The sequence below is a fragment of the Stegodyphus dumicola genome, chromosome 4 (assembly GCF_044657685.1).
Source record: "Stegodyphus dumicola isolate Sdum_Otavi_A_Nest chromosome 4, ASM4465768v1".
NCBI lineage: Eukaryota > Metazoa > Arthropoda > Arachnida > Araneae > Eresidae > Stegodyphus > Stegodyphus dumicola.
The window spans coordinates 210,332,357-210,349,291 of record NC_140771.1 but is presented as its reverse complement, the minus strand read 5'-3'; the positions used below and the strand labels follow the sequence as shown (position 1 = coordinate 210,349,291).

Here is a 16,935-nt window from a genome sequence, read left to right as displayed (position 1 = left end):
AACAAGTTCCCGGCTCCTATTGGGACCTAATTCAAATAAAATCTCAATTTATTTGGTATGTTTTCGCACTTCTGAGCCTTCATTATGTCTGAGTTTTCCACTTATGGTTAAATTTTTTGTTCCTATCTTCCAAACTACTTTGCCAGTTATCTGTTCGATTTCGATGTTCAGCTTCTGATTTCAGAACAGCACATCGTGAATGGAAATGCTCCGGGGGTCTTCCTGCACTCCTTTCTTTCCGAGTTCTTTCTTCCGGGATTCCAGACAAAAATTCGTCCTGGCAGACCAGCGTCTTTTTCTTAGAAAGGTTTCGCTTTCTTCGTAAATCTAAAGCCCATGCACTTCGTGGGTTAATGACCGCTTCTGTTATCTTAATTTGTCCACTTCTTGACCTGTTGTCCGAACAGTGAGGACACTTCACTCTTTCTTAAGTTTGGGCCTTAGCTGACTCAACGGGGGAACTTCCCTTTTTCATCTGTACGGACTCCCTGACCTTCGCTTCCCTTCTTTTGTTTGGGTTAACGGCTGCATCTCGACGGGGCATCTTCTCTTGTACTGCATTATCTTTAACAAAGATCGTTATATTACGGTCAATCAACTGAGCTGTTTGATTACCCAATAAGTAGTATTCCTGATTGAGGTCTTGGCTATACCTTCCGAAAATTCTCTCCTTCGAGTTCTGCTTGTGCAAGAGGCAACCGAACCGATTGCGGGTCCAAAGGTTGCTTGATCAAGACAGTTTCCTTTAACAACATTTCTGATGTTACATGATCCCTTCCTATTAAGTCAATATTGGATCCAGTATCTCTAAACATTTTAATCTTTCGATCGCTGACTTTCACAGTACTAATATATGGGTCAAGCCACATGTTTGGGGTACCCAAAATATCCAAATTACTTACGACTTCCATGGATTCCGTCGTAGCTTTTAATTGCTGGCACTGGTATAGGAGATGATTCTCTGAGTTGCATTCATAGCATCTAGGTGCTCTTCGTTTTTCGAAAACATTTGACTTCCATTTCTCTGCAGTCTTTCCTTCTGCACCATCATCACCGCAACGTATTTGATCTGTCGGTTCATCCTTCATCCTTTCCTTAGTGTCTATTTCAGTGCTTTTAACAAAAGCTCTCGGTTTTTTTAAACCTGTGTACTTCTTCATATTCATCTTAATTTTCTGACTAATTCAGAGGAAGATATTATATTCGGCAAATCATCCACGAAATGTTCGCAAATTTCGCCGTTTACACGACGTTTAATTTGATCTGTCAACATCAAGTCTTTCAGAGAATCAAAATCTCGCTCTTCCGCTCTGTTTAACCACTCATCCGGATAATTCCTCAGCTCGAAGGCAAAATCTTTATATCAAGTACCTGCACGCCGCTGGTGCTGAACAAATTTAACCCGCAAAACCTCTGGGCTCAACTTGAAACGTTGTAAAAGAATTTTCTTTACGTAAGTATAGTTATTGAGCTCCTCTTCCGGTTCCTGTAGAATAATAGAAATGATGTCCATTGGCAATAAAGCCATCAAATGCGACACCCAGTCTCCTTCGTCTACATTTGCTGTACGAGCCTGGCGCTCTAACATTGCTAAATAAAGAGAAATGTCCGATGATTCGGGATTATATCTCTGCATTAAATTTTGCAGTTCTTTTATAAACCTCGGAATATTATTCTAGGAATTTTCTCTGACATTGTTGGCGTTTGTCAACCTCAGTCGTTCCAATTCAAACTCTCTCACCCTTTCCTTTTCTAGTCTCTGCTGTTCAGCTTCTTCGAGCCTACGCTGTTCTATCCAAGTTTCATTAATAGACTAGCGTTGCCTCGACAAATTTTTCGTCATAATGAGGACTCTGCACAATAGGGTTTTTAAGATCCTGTATTTTTGCAGTGGGGGGAATCTCTAAACCTAATTCCTCAGACAGATTTATGAGATCCTGTTTCCTACTCTTCCCAAGATATGACATATTTCGAATTCCAAAAATTTCAGATCATACACAAAATAAAATAGTTTTTCAAAAGTATTAGCTGCTTACAAAATCTTTCACACTTTAAAATTAAATAGAATAATACAAAATAATATTGCAATTTATGATATGCTTGACATAGACTACTATCAAAATCTTTCACAATATAACATTGCAATTTATGATATGCTTTACACAGACTACTTGCAATTAGCAAAATTTTATGGAATTAAAGCCAATTTAAAACAAATAATTTCAGCTTACAATTTTAAGTAATATATTTCAGCTCAAACAGGTAATAATGCTCAGTACAAAAAGCAAATTTCTAAAATATGTTTTGACAAAAGCAAAACAGAACTTAATTTATAAATAACAGATGCCTCTTAAATTTGAAAACTTGACATTAAAATTAGGTTTCTCAAAACCATTCAGGGTTATGAGTGACCTATCGATTTAAACATATAAATCTGACACAGCAATTTCACATAATAAAATAAATATTGCGTCTACAAATGTTAATGCCAAAATTGACTTACCCCGTTTTGCAGACAAGCAGACACACATCTTTCTAATCAATTCGGAAGCACTTGATCGTAACTATGGCACTATTTGTTTCCTTTCTTATATCACTAAAGAAAACACACTTTTTATCCACTTAGCAGGGAAATCACTATTCACTGAACACTATTCAGGATGCAGCAAATCACTTCATAATAGGTGTCATAATTAGAGGTACTTCTTTCTGCAAACATGTATTCAGAGATAAGATCGCTGAAACTTTCGTGGTGGTCGATAAAATAGCTTAAGACGTTACAATGACAATATATTTTTATATTTTGGAATTATTTATTTAAATACTAATTTATAACTTTCTTATAAATATTTAAATATAAAATTATTCTTTTTCTCTTTCACTTTCTCTCTTTTTTTAAAATTTGTGTTTGTACCTATGTTTAATTTTGAGTAGCTGCTGTAGGCTGTTTTTTAAAAATAGAAATTTCAATGCCCTTGCCAGCCCTCCACATTTGAAACAGTAATTAATGTGCATTGCTATCGCAGCACTAATTTTTCCTTACTACAGCTAAGACTGTAGTTCAAGTCAGCCTTTATTTATGTGCTTTTCGTGAAGCAAATCTTAAATGGAAATGAAGTAGAGACAAAGCATTAGACAGTTCAAAGTATCTGTTGTTCCCATGGTTGGGTGGTTGAAACTTCATTCATGTGCTTTTCGTGAAGCAAAACATTTGAAATGGAAATGAAGTCAAAAATTAGATGGTTAAATTTAAAAATTAGATGGTTAAAAGCATCTGTTGTTCCTATAGTTGCGAAGCAAGCTGGGTGGTTGAAAGTAATCTTGAAGTTCCTGTTGTAAAGTAATAGAATATAATGCGGTCTGCAGCCATATTCATTAATTGAGAGAAAATTCTAGATTGAATGTAATTGCAAAAAAATACCATGTTTTGTGCTGTGAAAAAAATCAATTGTTCTTCTATACTTTATTCATCATTTGGTAGAATACAAATCATTCTATTGTAGGATTGTGTGCATCTGAGTGCCAGAGTTTCAAAATTGTAACAGACAGAGAACAAAACTATTGGACTTTCTATTTTACATTCTTCATATTATTGAATATATACTTGTGCTCTTGAAAATTGGCCATAACCCTTTGAATCATCTTTCTTCATAATTCAAAGGACTTAAGATCTCGCTTTTTTGGATTATGTTTAGAGAATTTGATAATCCTAAGAAACATGTCTCAAGTTGTTATAAATTTACCTTATGCTGTCTTAAGTTTATTAACATTTAGATTTCTGACAGCTTTTATATTTATGAGCAAATAGCATTGCTGACATGGAAAAGTGTATTTCTATCTTGAGAAGGTTTGTCTTTCTATTTAGTAGTGCTGGGTATTTTTCTGATAAATCAGCCTGGAGTCACTTGTAGAGTTATAATCCTACAGCCTGATGTATACAGAGTTGTAATACTACATTCCAATGAGCAGTGGTCTCAAATTACATTCGGGCCAAAATCAAGATCTGAAAATGACTGGTAGGCCAAAATTTTTTCTTCCATCTCCCCAAAAAGTTTTTTTTTTTTTTTCCAAACAAAAATGTTCTAATTAAATTTTAAGGAAGAAAGAAAGATCTACAAGAAATTTCTGATAGTTACACTTTGTGATTTAACTGTATTGACAAATAAATATTAAATTTTCTGATTGAGATTTATTTCATCTAATTCTAATGTGTTGAATAAACCATTAAGTAACTTAAACAAAAAATGAGCAAATTATGTAAACTATTCAAATTGGACAAAACACGAGAATAAATACACTCTTTTTCAAAAAAATCGAAACAATGTGAAGGAAGTGATTGTTTTTGATGAAATTGAATATGTGTATAGCTCATACATAGTTAATAAAATTATTAAAAAATCAAGGTCATAGTACCTGTTCACGGCTCACAATCACCCATTGAGTGTTCAAATTAGAAGTTGGTTGAACCCCCTCCCCCTGGTGGCAATGCATGCTTGAATTCGTCGAGCCAAGGAGTGGTAGAAGTTCCTAATGTCATCCTGTGACACATTCTGCCAGCATTCATCAGTTGTCACTCCAGATATGCGATATTTTGTGGTGCCCGAATCTGGCAACTTACTATGTCCCAGACATGCTCTAGAACTATTTCATACTAAGCATGTCTTAGATATAATTGTATTTACTGTAAAATAATAATTAAAAAAATACACAAGTCGAAATTTAAGTAATCGGCATTCTCAAAAACATATGTGCGCCATTTGCAATTTAACAAAGTGTTGCTAAGTTTCTTTAGTCATATATTTGTTCCCTAATTCCTTAAAAACACTTCAAACATAAAAACTCATTTAAAAGTGGGCTTTATTTGCCCAGTAGGCCATGAAATCTAATCTCTGGGGCATACGTGCCCATTAGGACTGAAAGGGTTAATAGTAACACAGGCTATAGGGGTATCTTTCCAATCTGAGGAGAAAGTTGGTTAAGTCAAATTAAAAAATAAAATTTTATTTAAATTCATTTAATTAGTTTAAAAGTAAAATTGCCAAAGTAAAACTGTTGTACTCGTACAGACATACTTTGGGCATGCTGTTACACTGTCCTTTTGGAACCAAATTGTATCTAGCAATTTTTTCCCCACAGTTTGGGAGATTTTCATTGTTCCACTGCAGTACTTGTTGAGGGTAAATTATACAATGTGTTTGACAGAAGGCTTTCATCAGCACAATATGCAGCTACACTAGTCAGTGATCCACTATATACTAATACCTAATTCCTTGCTTTCTGCATATATAGCTATGCCGTATGTTCATTCTGACAGAGCTGCTAATTCCAGCACAATATATGCCACCCTGTATATGCAGAAAGAATAGAAAATCATTATTGCAAAAATGTGAGCTTATTAAAAAATGAGAAAAATTTAAAAAACATGTATAGAATTAAATTAGTTTATGAATTTTATAATTCTTCTGTCTTTTCAGAATTTTTTAATGTTTAGTTGGCAGTTATTTATGTTTTAAAATGAACAAAATGTGTTTTGGAATTACACCCATGTGTAAAAGTTTAATATATAACAGTATATATACAATTTAATACATATATTAAATACATAACATTTCATAACAGATTGGTATGTTTCTCTCCTTTTCTAGGAGATATCATAATGATTGTATTTCTCCTATCATCAATAAGTTTGTAGAAAAGTAATTAATTTTTATTGATTTTACCATATTATACATTTTTTTATTTTTTATTTTATTTTATTTATTTATTTATTTATTTATTTTTTTTTTGTTTCTGTGTTTAGTGTGAAAATTTTCAATTAAGAAGTTGCTTTTAAACTTTTTTTTATATGTACGTCTCAATCTTTTAATGTGATATCTTTTAAAACTAGTCATTTTGTTGCAGTTCTACCTTAAAGGAGGAACTTACTTTAAAAAATATATGAAAATTGAGATGTGTTAATAAATTATTCAATTTTTGCATAGACGTAATTTATTTATTTATTTTATTTTGTTTCAGAGAAATTATTTTGCATATATGCATGTAAATACTTCAATTAAATATAACAATATTATATATAATGTAATTGCTGTTATAAAAAAGTAGAGTATTTAATATTTATTGTTTTAAAGCATTTAAAAGTGTGCGGTTATATTATTTTGTAGAGAAGTGTTTTAAGTGCAACAGAATTGGTCATTTTGCCAGAGATTGTAAGGAAACTGAAGATAGGTGTTACAGGTGCAATGAAGCTGGTCATATAGCCAAAGACTGCGACAGTGCTCCAGATGAAAGTAATTTCATTATTAATGGTTATTTTGTGTGAAAAAATAGTATTTCTCAGAAATGTTAGTATAAATGCCAAAAATTTATCATTTCCCCCTTTATTTGCTTTTATACTTTCTAGTGTCATGCTATAATTGTGGAAGAACTGGTCATATTGCACGAGATTGCAAAGAGCATGAGAAGACTTGTTACATTTGTGGGAAGCGGGGGCATATATCTAAAGACTGCGAACAAGATGATCGTAAAGTATGTTTTAATGATGAACAGATTATTGGAGTATGTTTTTTAATTTTAAATTAGATTTTCTTTCCATCTATGTTCTAATTTTAGGGGGAGGGGAAAAAAACCTAGATAAATGCATAAGTAAGTACACTAGCAACATAGGAATAAGCATTTAGTTAGGTTGGATTATTTGATCATAACAAAGATAGTAAGGATTATGTATATCAGGAGAGGAACATTTTTGTAGACTAGCATTATATTTTTTGAGGACTATATATTTATGGAAAGGCTCATGCAGGAACTTTTAAGAACTGTCATATTTACAAGAAAGCTTAGAATTTTAATTCAGATTAAACTACCACTGTTCAGCAATTTCATCTGCTTGACCTCTGGTAGGCAGTAATAAAAAAGTAGTTTCTTCTTCTTTTCAGGCAACAATTTCTTTAGTGTGCTGTGTGTTATGATAGCAATGAAGTATTTCCTTCCAGTATATGTGCTGGTCTTTTTTTTTTTTTTTTTTTTTTTTTTTGTGTGTGTGTGTGTGTGTGTGAAGTAATATTTTATAATGGTATTTTTTTTTTTTTGCGTGAAGTCATATTTTATAAAATTTTGTTTTCTCATTTAAAATTTTTGCATTTTATAATTTTAGTTGAAGCAATTTTTTATATAGACAGATTTTGCAAATTTAGCATTTCAAGGAGTTTTAACACAACTCTCAGAAGAAGTCCTTGAATTTTTCTCTTCTCAATTTAATTAGATCACTAATTTTTCAGTCAACATTGATTAAATTGTTAGCGAATGAAATTCATACCAGCTCAAACTTTCTATAACTTTTCTCACAGTTTTGTATTATTTTTACTTCACAAGTAATTTCTTTCATGTTTCTTTAACTTAGACTATTTTAAGTTGTGCAGAAGCACTTATTTTTTTATTTCTAGCCAATGGCCAAAGAGCGCAACACCAAGTAGAGGTCAAAACTCCCAGCAGTTGATGCCTTGAGAACCACCAATGATGTCCGATGTCCATAGATTAGATATTAATAATTTAAAAAGTTGTATAGGAGGTGGAAAATTTTGAATTGACATTAACCCATTAGAGCCCTAACTATTTTTCATAGAAGAAATCAGATAAAAATCTTGATTCTGAGGTATTATTCCTTTAATTTGAATACAGTCAAAAGTCATTAATTCGGACACCCATAATCTGGAATGATCTATAATCCTAACCTCAAAGCTACAAACTTCATGCGCATGTGTCGCGTTGACGCATGCACGTAAGACCTTTACGGCTGCGAATATGCGTGTGCACATGCGCAAAATATGTTTACGAATGCGCGTTTAATGTATAACAGACGGTATAAGCTAAGCTAAAATTATCTAATTCAGTTAATGTTGCAGATTGCATTGTTCCTTAATCTTCGAATTGGATTCGGCTTATTATTTTTTGCAGACTGTTAGAGCAATTTGATAAAAGTAAGCTTGAACTTTCGATTATTTCAAATAGAATTTCTGATATATATTTGCTAATATGTAAAGGATCTACAAAGCAAAAGTATGTTTCGAAGTCCATTAAACAAAAAGTGGAATTGCTGCAAAAAATGGATAAAGGCATATCTTTGTTTATCTTATAACGTTGCGCGCCTCTAATTAGCACGCAACCTAGAGGTGACTGTGAAAGCTTGTATAAACCACAGAGTCTTATAAAGGGTTTAAGTCCCTTTTTATTCAACGTAATAAATTACAATGGCGTCCTCTTGACGCTTACAGACTGTGCCCACTAGGCAGTCAAATAAAAATAATAACCTGAAAAAGAAAGTAAAGACAAGCTTCTAACTACGAGGCTCTCTAAAATAACTAACTCGCCGCGTTTTACAAATGCCGCAGCTAATTCAGCAGACTTGAAGCTCACTGGAACAATTGCAACTACTTCCCGCCAAGCACATAGGCCGCAACGCGGGGTTCTTCAATTCTCGATAACTACCTCCGCGCTCGCTAAGTAAGAATAACTGTCTCGTTTCCTTCTATTTAAATCATACTACTTCCGCTGATAATTTGAATGCTTGCGCGTTCTACTCAAATTTACATATTCTGGCATTGGCAGTTCCAGGGGAAAGTAAGGATTGACAGGAAAGATAGTTTAAACTTAAAATAAATGTTAGTTAAAATAAATATAAACCCTACATTTGCCGCTGCCAGAATTTGGAAAACTTGGAAGCAGGTCCTACAAACGACCTGTTGTAAGTTTATCTAATTCTGAACTAACTGGCGAAAGCCTCGTTTACACAAAAAAAAATCTTATGTAACAATTATATATTAAAATTCTGTTATTCGTTACAAAGCTTTCTTCTTACAGCAACTTTTCCTGGACTTCATCAATCAATCTTGGTCTTTCCTTCCAGCATCTGGAAGGAATAAGTATCAGTATCTTTCTACATACATTATAATTTACACTTTCTTGACACAATAAATTTTTGTTTTTAACGATTCGTTTTTCTTAGTTATTGCTTACTTCACATTCATTCAATTTTTCAAGCATTAATTTAACTTTACCCTGGCTCTCCACCATGTGTGGTGTCAAACGGGAATATTCGTGTTTTAGTCTTACAACACTTCCCCTAACCACCATGATTTGTTAGAAATCAACTACCAAATAGACACACCTTACTCGACATTCTACAACTCAATGAGCTACTTTAATATTCTTAAAAATTCAAATGTAGGTGGAGAACCCTACAAAACACATTCATTCTAACTTCCCCCTCATTCATCTTTAAACATGCAGGCTTTCGCTCTAAAGCATGACTTTACAGTTTAATACTTAAATTTTGACTTCATTGCTTTTAAGCATTCACTTTTAGCATCTACAATTTTATGCTTCTAGACTAAATTCTACTTTTACATAACATGCAAGTATTTACATACATTTACAAAAGTTTAATACATATACTTTTTACTATTTACCATAAAATGAATAAGAGAAAATAAATTTTTACTTTACTCATTCTTCGCCAAGCTGGCGGTACTGAAACTAAAATTCTTATTAGTACAAGAATACGAAGTTATTTTTATCTCCGGCCAAATTTTGGCTTTAACATAACAGAATTAGTCTTTCGACCAACAGAAAATGCTTGTTTTTAGCTTTTACACTTAAAGAAAATAATACTTTTGCCTTAGCTAAATAAAGTAAAACAAAACTAAGTCTCAACCGAGACATATTGACTTTCGTCAAAACATAGAACTTCGTACTTATGCATAACATTTCGGAACAAAAGAGAAAAAAAATTTATAGAAGGTTTTAACTTATCTTTGAGTTTTCGATGCTTGAAACTCCGTCATCCGTTTTTGACAAAATTGATCCCAAGTTAGAGGTGTCATGGATGTCAATCTTCTCCTTATTGATCTCCGAGTGTCGTCCCCGTTGCTCTTTCTTTTGCGTCCTCTACATGCTGGCCTCTTGACGGAGTAATCGTCTGGTTGTTGGCCTTTGCGTTTCTGCCTGGGACGGCTGGTCTTGACGTCCTCCGGTCTGGAGTCCTTCTTGAATTTCTTCTGTTCCTCGTACTTCTGTGCCTCCTGTTGGCGTTTCAGTTTCCGGAACGGCGGCCTTGCTGGCACCTGACTCTGTGGCCGTGTGCGCGTTCTCCTTGATGTGTAATTTCTCCTGCCATCTTTTGTAGGTGGTGTTTTCGTCTTTACTACGGTTTCTTTACCCGGTTCATCTGTATTTTTGTTTTTCTTAAACGCCGGAGTTTGAAAATCATTTTTTCTTTTTGATACCGGCGTCCGGGTTGTAGAAGTGCTAGGTCTCTCTTCAGTTCTTTGTTTCTTGGGTGGTGGAATAGTTGTATCTGGCCCTTCTATTTCGTTTAGACTTGAGTCCTGCAAGAAACTTTTAAGGATTTCAAAATCATTTGGATTATAGTATTTTTTCACCTGGTCGGGACTTGCTTTACAGATTTCCCCTCTCTTGTTTTTAAGATATAAGACTACTCCTTTGATTTCCTGAATTACATAGGGGCCTTCAAACTTTGGAGCTAGCTTTGCGATAAAATTGTCTGGGGCACTTGATAAAGAAAATTTCCGTTTCAATACTTTATCCCCAACTTTAAAATCTGCTTCACGGCGTTTTCTATCATAATATAACTTCTGTCTATTTCTTGCCATATCCGAGGTTTTAAGCGCCTGATCAATCAACTTTTGCACGTCTCGTTGTCTAAATTCCTGCTCTCTTTGTTGCACAAAGAATAATTTATCTAAAGGCGTAATTAACTTTCTGCCTAAAAATAATTCTGCTGGAGTTTTTCCCGTAGTATCATGATGTGCCGTTCTTAAAGCATAAGCTAATTCATTTATGTAGCCATCCCAGCGCTTGTGATGTGTGCTCACGTAACTGCGAATTATTTTTACTATGTTTTTATTAACTCTTTCTGCTATGTTAGCGTGTGGTCTATACGGAACCATTTTGATATGGCGTATGCCAAGTCCATTGCATATGTTTTCAAATATTTGACTAATGAATTGTTTTCCGTTATCGCTAATGACTTTTATCGGTGCACCGTATTTTAAAATGTATCTGTGTAAGAATGCATCTGCGACTGTTTTGGCTGACGCGCGTTTAAGTGGAACAATTTCTATTCATTTTGAAAAATGATCTACTATTACTAAAAGAAAATGATTTTTATTTAACTCGCTCTGGGGGAAGGGACCAAGGAGATCTATGCCTAAAATTTCATTCGGAAATGTAGCACGAATGCTATTTAAGTACCCGGCCGTGCTGTAATTAATATCATTTATTAACTGACATTGATTGCAGGACCTGACATACGCCGTTACTATTTTGTATAATTGCGGGAAATATACCGCCTCGCGTACCCTTTTTATAGTCTTTCTGACCCCGAGGTGGCCCGCTGTTTTTTTCTCGTGCAACTCCTTCAAAATGCTTAATCGAAGCGAGGCTGGGATGACTGGCTTATACTCAAGATTTTCGTTTGTTGTTTTCGTATAGAATAATAAATTATCTATTATTTCATAGTTTTTTGCTCTATTTCTTATCGCATCGATATCTGTATGCTCAAAGCTTTCGGGGTCTTTCAAATAAGCATAGATATTTCCAAATTCAGGATCAGCTTTCAGTTCAGTAATAACCGTATCTCTAGAATCTAAAATTTTTGAAGTCAACACAGCGCATTTAAGTTCATTACCTTCATCGTCCAGTTTTATACGAGAAAGTGCGTCAGCTACATTGTTTTCCTTACCCGGTTTATATTTTATTGTGATATTATATTCTTGGAGTTTTAAAGCCCATCTTATTAACCTGGGCGTCCCGAGTAAAGTCTACCAACAGCCGCATGATCCGAAAAGACTGTTACTGGCGATTTGCCGAAATAAACTCGAAATTTGTGTACAGCCATTAATACGGCTAATGTTTCTCTTTCTGTAGCTGTATAATTCCTTTGTGTTTGATTCAATGTTTTACTAAAAAATGCCAGCGGATGGTTATTTTGCATAAGAACCGCACCCACCGCATAGTCTGATGCATCTGCCGCAATTTCCAGGTTTTCGTCCCCCTCAGGGAATTTTAAAACAGGGGCATTAATAAGCGCTTCTTTTAATCTTTCAAAAGCTGTGTTAGCTTCAGCTGTCCACGTAAATTTACTCTTTCTTCTTTTGATTACTAAGAGTGGTTCAACAATATTAGCGAAATCTTTTATGAAAGATCGATAGTAAGAACATAGTCCAAGGAAAGACGAAAGTTTCTTGGCGGTGTTGGGCGGTGGGAAATTCTTAATAGCTTTTATTTTTGAATCTTGCGTTTCTATACCCTTTTGCGAAATTTTATAACCAAGATATTTAAGTTCTTTAGTTGCGAACTTGCATTTTGAGGCGTTAATTGTAAGACCGGCCTCTTTTAATAATTTAAAAACTTGTTCGAGGTCATTAATGTGTTGTTCCAACGTACTACTCGTTATAATTATATCATCTAGATAAATTAAAGTTGATTTTCCTAGGACAGGCTTTAGAACAATGTCCATAGCTCTCTGGAATGTTGATGGGGCCCCACACAACCCAAAAGGCATGCGTAAAAATGCATAAGTGCCCGATTTTGTTATAAACGCGGTTTTATGTATATCTTCGGGTCTCATAGCTATTTGATAGTAGCCAGACGTTAAGTCCAAAGTAGACATATATCTCGTCGATTTGATCTGTCTAATGATCTCGTCTATAACCGGCAAAGGGTAAACTGGAAATTTAGTTATGCTATTTAGTTTTCTATAGTCGATAGCAAACCTCCAAGCCCTTTTATCCGAAGAAGGAAACTCGTTCTTTTTCCTACATAGTACGACTGGACTCGCGTACTCACTATTTATGGGCGTTATTATTTTATTCTTTAACATCTCCTGAATATGTTCTTCGATGATTAAGTCTTTTTGTTTATCATAGCGATACGGTTTAGTCCTACAAGGTTTTTCGGCATTTAATTGAATCTTGTGAGTCACGATCTGACAGTTTCCCGGTTTTTCTGAAAACAAATGAGAAAAATTACTCACCACTTGCTGTATTGCTTTACTTTCCTGGTCATTCAAATGGCTAAGGTCCAATTCAGGTGTCTCCACCGGTTCCACCACCCTCTGGTCCATCTCCAGCACCACGCAACTATCTTGAAAATTTAATTTGGCCCTCGCGGCCCTTAAAAAGTCCATACCTAAAATAAGAGAGTGTTGGAGGTCTTTCACCACAAAAATTAATACTTTGAGATTTTTCTCTTTTATCTGTAAGTTTAATGATACTTTCCCGATGCAGTGACATGTTTTTCCTTGCGCCGCTATAATTTCCGTATTTCTGGTTTTAAAGAGTCGTATCCTATAAAAATTCTTTTTGAAGAACTTTTCACTCATGAAATTTCCTTCTGCTCCTGTATCGATGAGGGCTTCTACTGGTACATCGCCAACCAGGACTTGTATAATTGGTAGCTGTGAGTTTTTTACGATGACTGTATTTAGATGTCTATTTGAGGGTTTTTCTAAAACTTCCGGGGTCTGGACCCTCCCTTTCACAGGCCCCTCTAGTCGTTTAAAGCTTTCCTTTCAATCTGTGTCTTCTGGGTACGCGATGCTTATTTTCAAATTTTCTTTTTGGGCCTTGACCTTCGAGTTTCGATGCGTTAGCTTGATAGTTCTTTCCCCCATATGAGCGATTTCCATTTCTTGTTTCCTCCTTCCTTCTGGTACTTTGAGAATATGTTTCCCCTCTCGCTCTTTCCGCTGTTCTGCGATTTTGAAATTTCACCGCCAATTCGAAAAGTTCCTGCAATGTGGTTGGGTTTCTAATTTCAAAGTAGTCTTGGACAGCGGGTAACAATCTTGGTAATATTATTTCAATTATCTCCGCATCGGGTTTTTTCCCATACAGCATGTCCGTTAGCTTGATTTTTCGTAAAATAAAGTCCGTCAATTGTGCTGTATCCCATTGATAAAAACTATATAGCTCGGCTTCCAGCCGTGCGCGATCTTTCACTATGGGGAAGGCCTTTATTAACGATTTTTTGAAATTTTCAAATGTATACGTCGGGCTTCCAAATTCACCTAGAAGAAATTTGTCTATATTTTTCCACCATAGCGCGGCCTGTCCTCTTAGTGCTGATGTGGCGATGGCAACTTTTTGTCTTTCAGGCACAGGGTAGAGCTGAAAGTGGTTTTCTATACCTTCTAAAAATACGGACACCGAATTTTTTCCGTCGAAATAGACGTTTGGCTTGATTGATGCTCTCAAAGTCTGGACCAGGTATCCAAATCCTTCTAACCGAGTTGTCATTTCTTGGTGTTGTCCAGCGGCTTCCATCCAGTTTTCGGCCATTTCAGTTCGATAAGTGTTCGGGTGCCAATATAACGTTGCGCGCCTCTAATTAGCACGCAACCTAGAGGTGACTGTGAAAGCTTGTATAAACCACAGAGTCTTATAAAGGGTTTAAGTCCCTTTTTATTCAACGTAATAAATTATAATGGCGTCCTCTTGACGCTTACAGACTGTGCCCACTAGGCAGTCAAATAAAAATAATAACCTGAAAAAGAAAGTAAAGACAAGCTTCTAACTACGAGGCTCTCTAAAATAACTAACTCACCGCGTTTTACAAATGCCGCAGCTAATTCAGCAGACTTGAAGCTCACTGGAACAATTGCAACTACTTCCCGCCAAGCACATAGGCCGCAACGCGGGGTTCTTCAATTCTCGATAACTACCTCCGCGCTCGCTAAGTAAGAATAACTGTCTCACCGAACTCGTTTCCTTCTATTTAAATCATACTACTTCCGCTGATAATTTGAATGCTTGCGCGTTCTACTCAAATTTACATATTCTGGCATTGGCAGTTCCAGGGGAAAGTAAGGATTGACAGGAAAGATAGCTTAAACTTAAAATAAATGTTAGTTAAAATAAATATAAACCCTACAATCTAAACTTTAACGTTTGTTTATCTTTAACGTCGCTGCGCACAATGAATTGGAAGTTGATCTGTCAGCACTATCCTTATCTTCAGGGCAGATGTTTTTATTTTATTTGGCTTATAATTCCTTACTAAATGTAGTATTTCATCTTGATGTACTCCATCTTTGATATGATTTAAATCAAATTCCTCGTCATTATAATTCGCTTCCGATAGCAAAGAAAGTGACAGAGGTTATTGAAAACGAGAAAATTTCGATTGACAAATTAGTCGGTATTCTCGACACAGCAATTGACTTGAACAGCAGAACTTTGTAACTGAACAAGAAATTATGTCTGCTTATAGAATTAAAGAGAATGAATTATCACATAAAAAACGCAACTTAAACAACTTACATTGAAAGAAATGTTTAATAAAGTAAACAAATAAATATTAAGCTTTTTGTTTTGTAAATTTTTAATACCCTTTAGATCATCATACTTGTTTTTTATTTCATAAATTACTGTTTCATATTTTTAATTTTATAATTTCTGCATGCCATTTTACCAGATTTAAAGTGATAATCCATAATCCGGAAAAATCGATAATCCGAAATCGCCGAAGTCCCGGCGAGTCCGGATTAACGACTTTTGACTGTATTATAATCAAAATTTAGTCAAACTACCAGAATTTTACAAAACAAGTGAACATACTAAAATTGGATTGCTGGGGATATTTCTTTACTTCCCTGTACGAAGTAAAAAGGAAGTATTGTAGTTGCAAAATGCTTCAGGCAGCATATTTCAATGAAAATGTCCACTTTGACGGCTTTTGAATGCAATTTAAGGATGTTTTTGCGTGATATCTGTACGTAAGGACAGAATAAAAGACTCTTTTCCTCCAAAAAAACTGCTTTAAAATGAATTCTGAAGAGAATTTTTCGTGCCATCTGTACGAACGTATGTACGTGTATGTACGTGCGTACGTACCTATCTCGCATAACTCAAAAACGAGTAGCCTCAGAACGTTGAAATTTTGTATATAAGACTACTATAACATGTAGATGTGCACCTCGTATTTTGGTTTCAGTCGGCCACGCCAAACATATATAAATATATTTATAAATATATCCACTCTGTTACCCGGCTCAGTGATCTCAGTTTCTTTACTCTTATATATTTGTAAATTGTACATTTTTTTCTTTAAAAATGATTGAATTATGTTGTTTTTATCTTCCGGTTAAGGGTTTTATGCCTTTAGTAAATCTGTATGCAATATTTTTAGAATTATCAACAATTTTAAAATTGTTTAAGTACTGCTAAGCCTAATTTGATGGCGGCCATTGCTCTTGTTTACATTTGAAACAGCCGAGTAACGGATTTGTTGCCAATCTAGAGAAACTTAGCTTCACAATAACAAAGATAATGCCTTCATTTATTATTTAAATCATGCTTAATCCTTTCTGGGATTTTTTCAAGGAAATAAGATTTACTTCGTAATTTTTAATACAGATATTTTGAGTTTTTATGTATTTTTGCCTTGTCGCGAAGTGAAAACTAAATTAATTGAATGAGGACTACTCAATCGTCTGTGAAAAACTGTTTCTTTTTTGTTTTGTTTGGTTAATTTCTTTTATACATAGTTCTAGCTTTATTATAGTATTTGAATAGAACATGTGGCAATGATTAGATAATTCTTTAAATGATATAAATTTTGTGCATTCTGCGTTATAATATGAACGAAATATAATACTGTTAAGTAAACCTAGTGCCAGAGTGTCGCTATGGTAAACAAAGTGAATTTTAAAGAATGCATTTATTCTATTGTGGTTTATGCGCTGTCGGCGAACTAGGTTTAATTCAGTCTAATAAGTTTAAATGAAATGCAAGAAAAAATGCATATAATTTAATATTCCGTACAAGGAAGTCATGTGGTGTACACATCAGATTTTTATCATATAACAGACATATTAGTAGCACTTCAAAAAATGTTTAAAAAGGGGGAGAAATAGATATA

At 34.5% G+C, this 16,935-nt stretch overlaps 1 protein-coding gene across 1 annotated transcript in view; it reads left to right on the top strand.

Annotated features, from left to right (window-relative positions):
• Positions 1–16,935, top strand: part of LOC118183544 (uncharacterized) — a 64,944-nt gene that overhangs the window by 26,759 nt on the left and 21,250 nt on the right. Inside the window, exons 3-4 of the mRNA XM_035353135.2 lie at positions 6,162–6,287; positions 6,401–6,525. Coding sequence (XP_035209026.1) covers positions 6,162–6,287; positions 6,401–6,525 — 251 coding nt within the window. The remainder of the gene's footprint in view (positions 1–6,161; positions 6,288–6,400; positions 6,526–16,935) is intronic.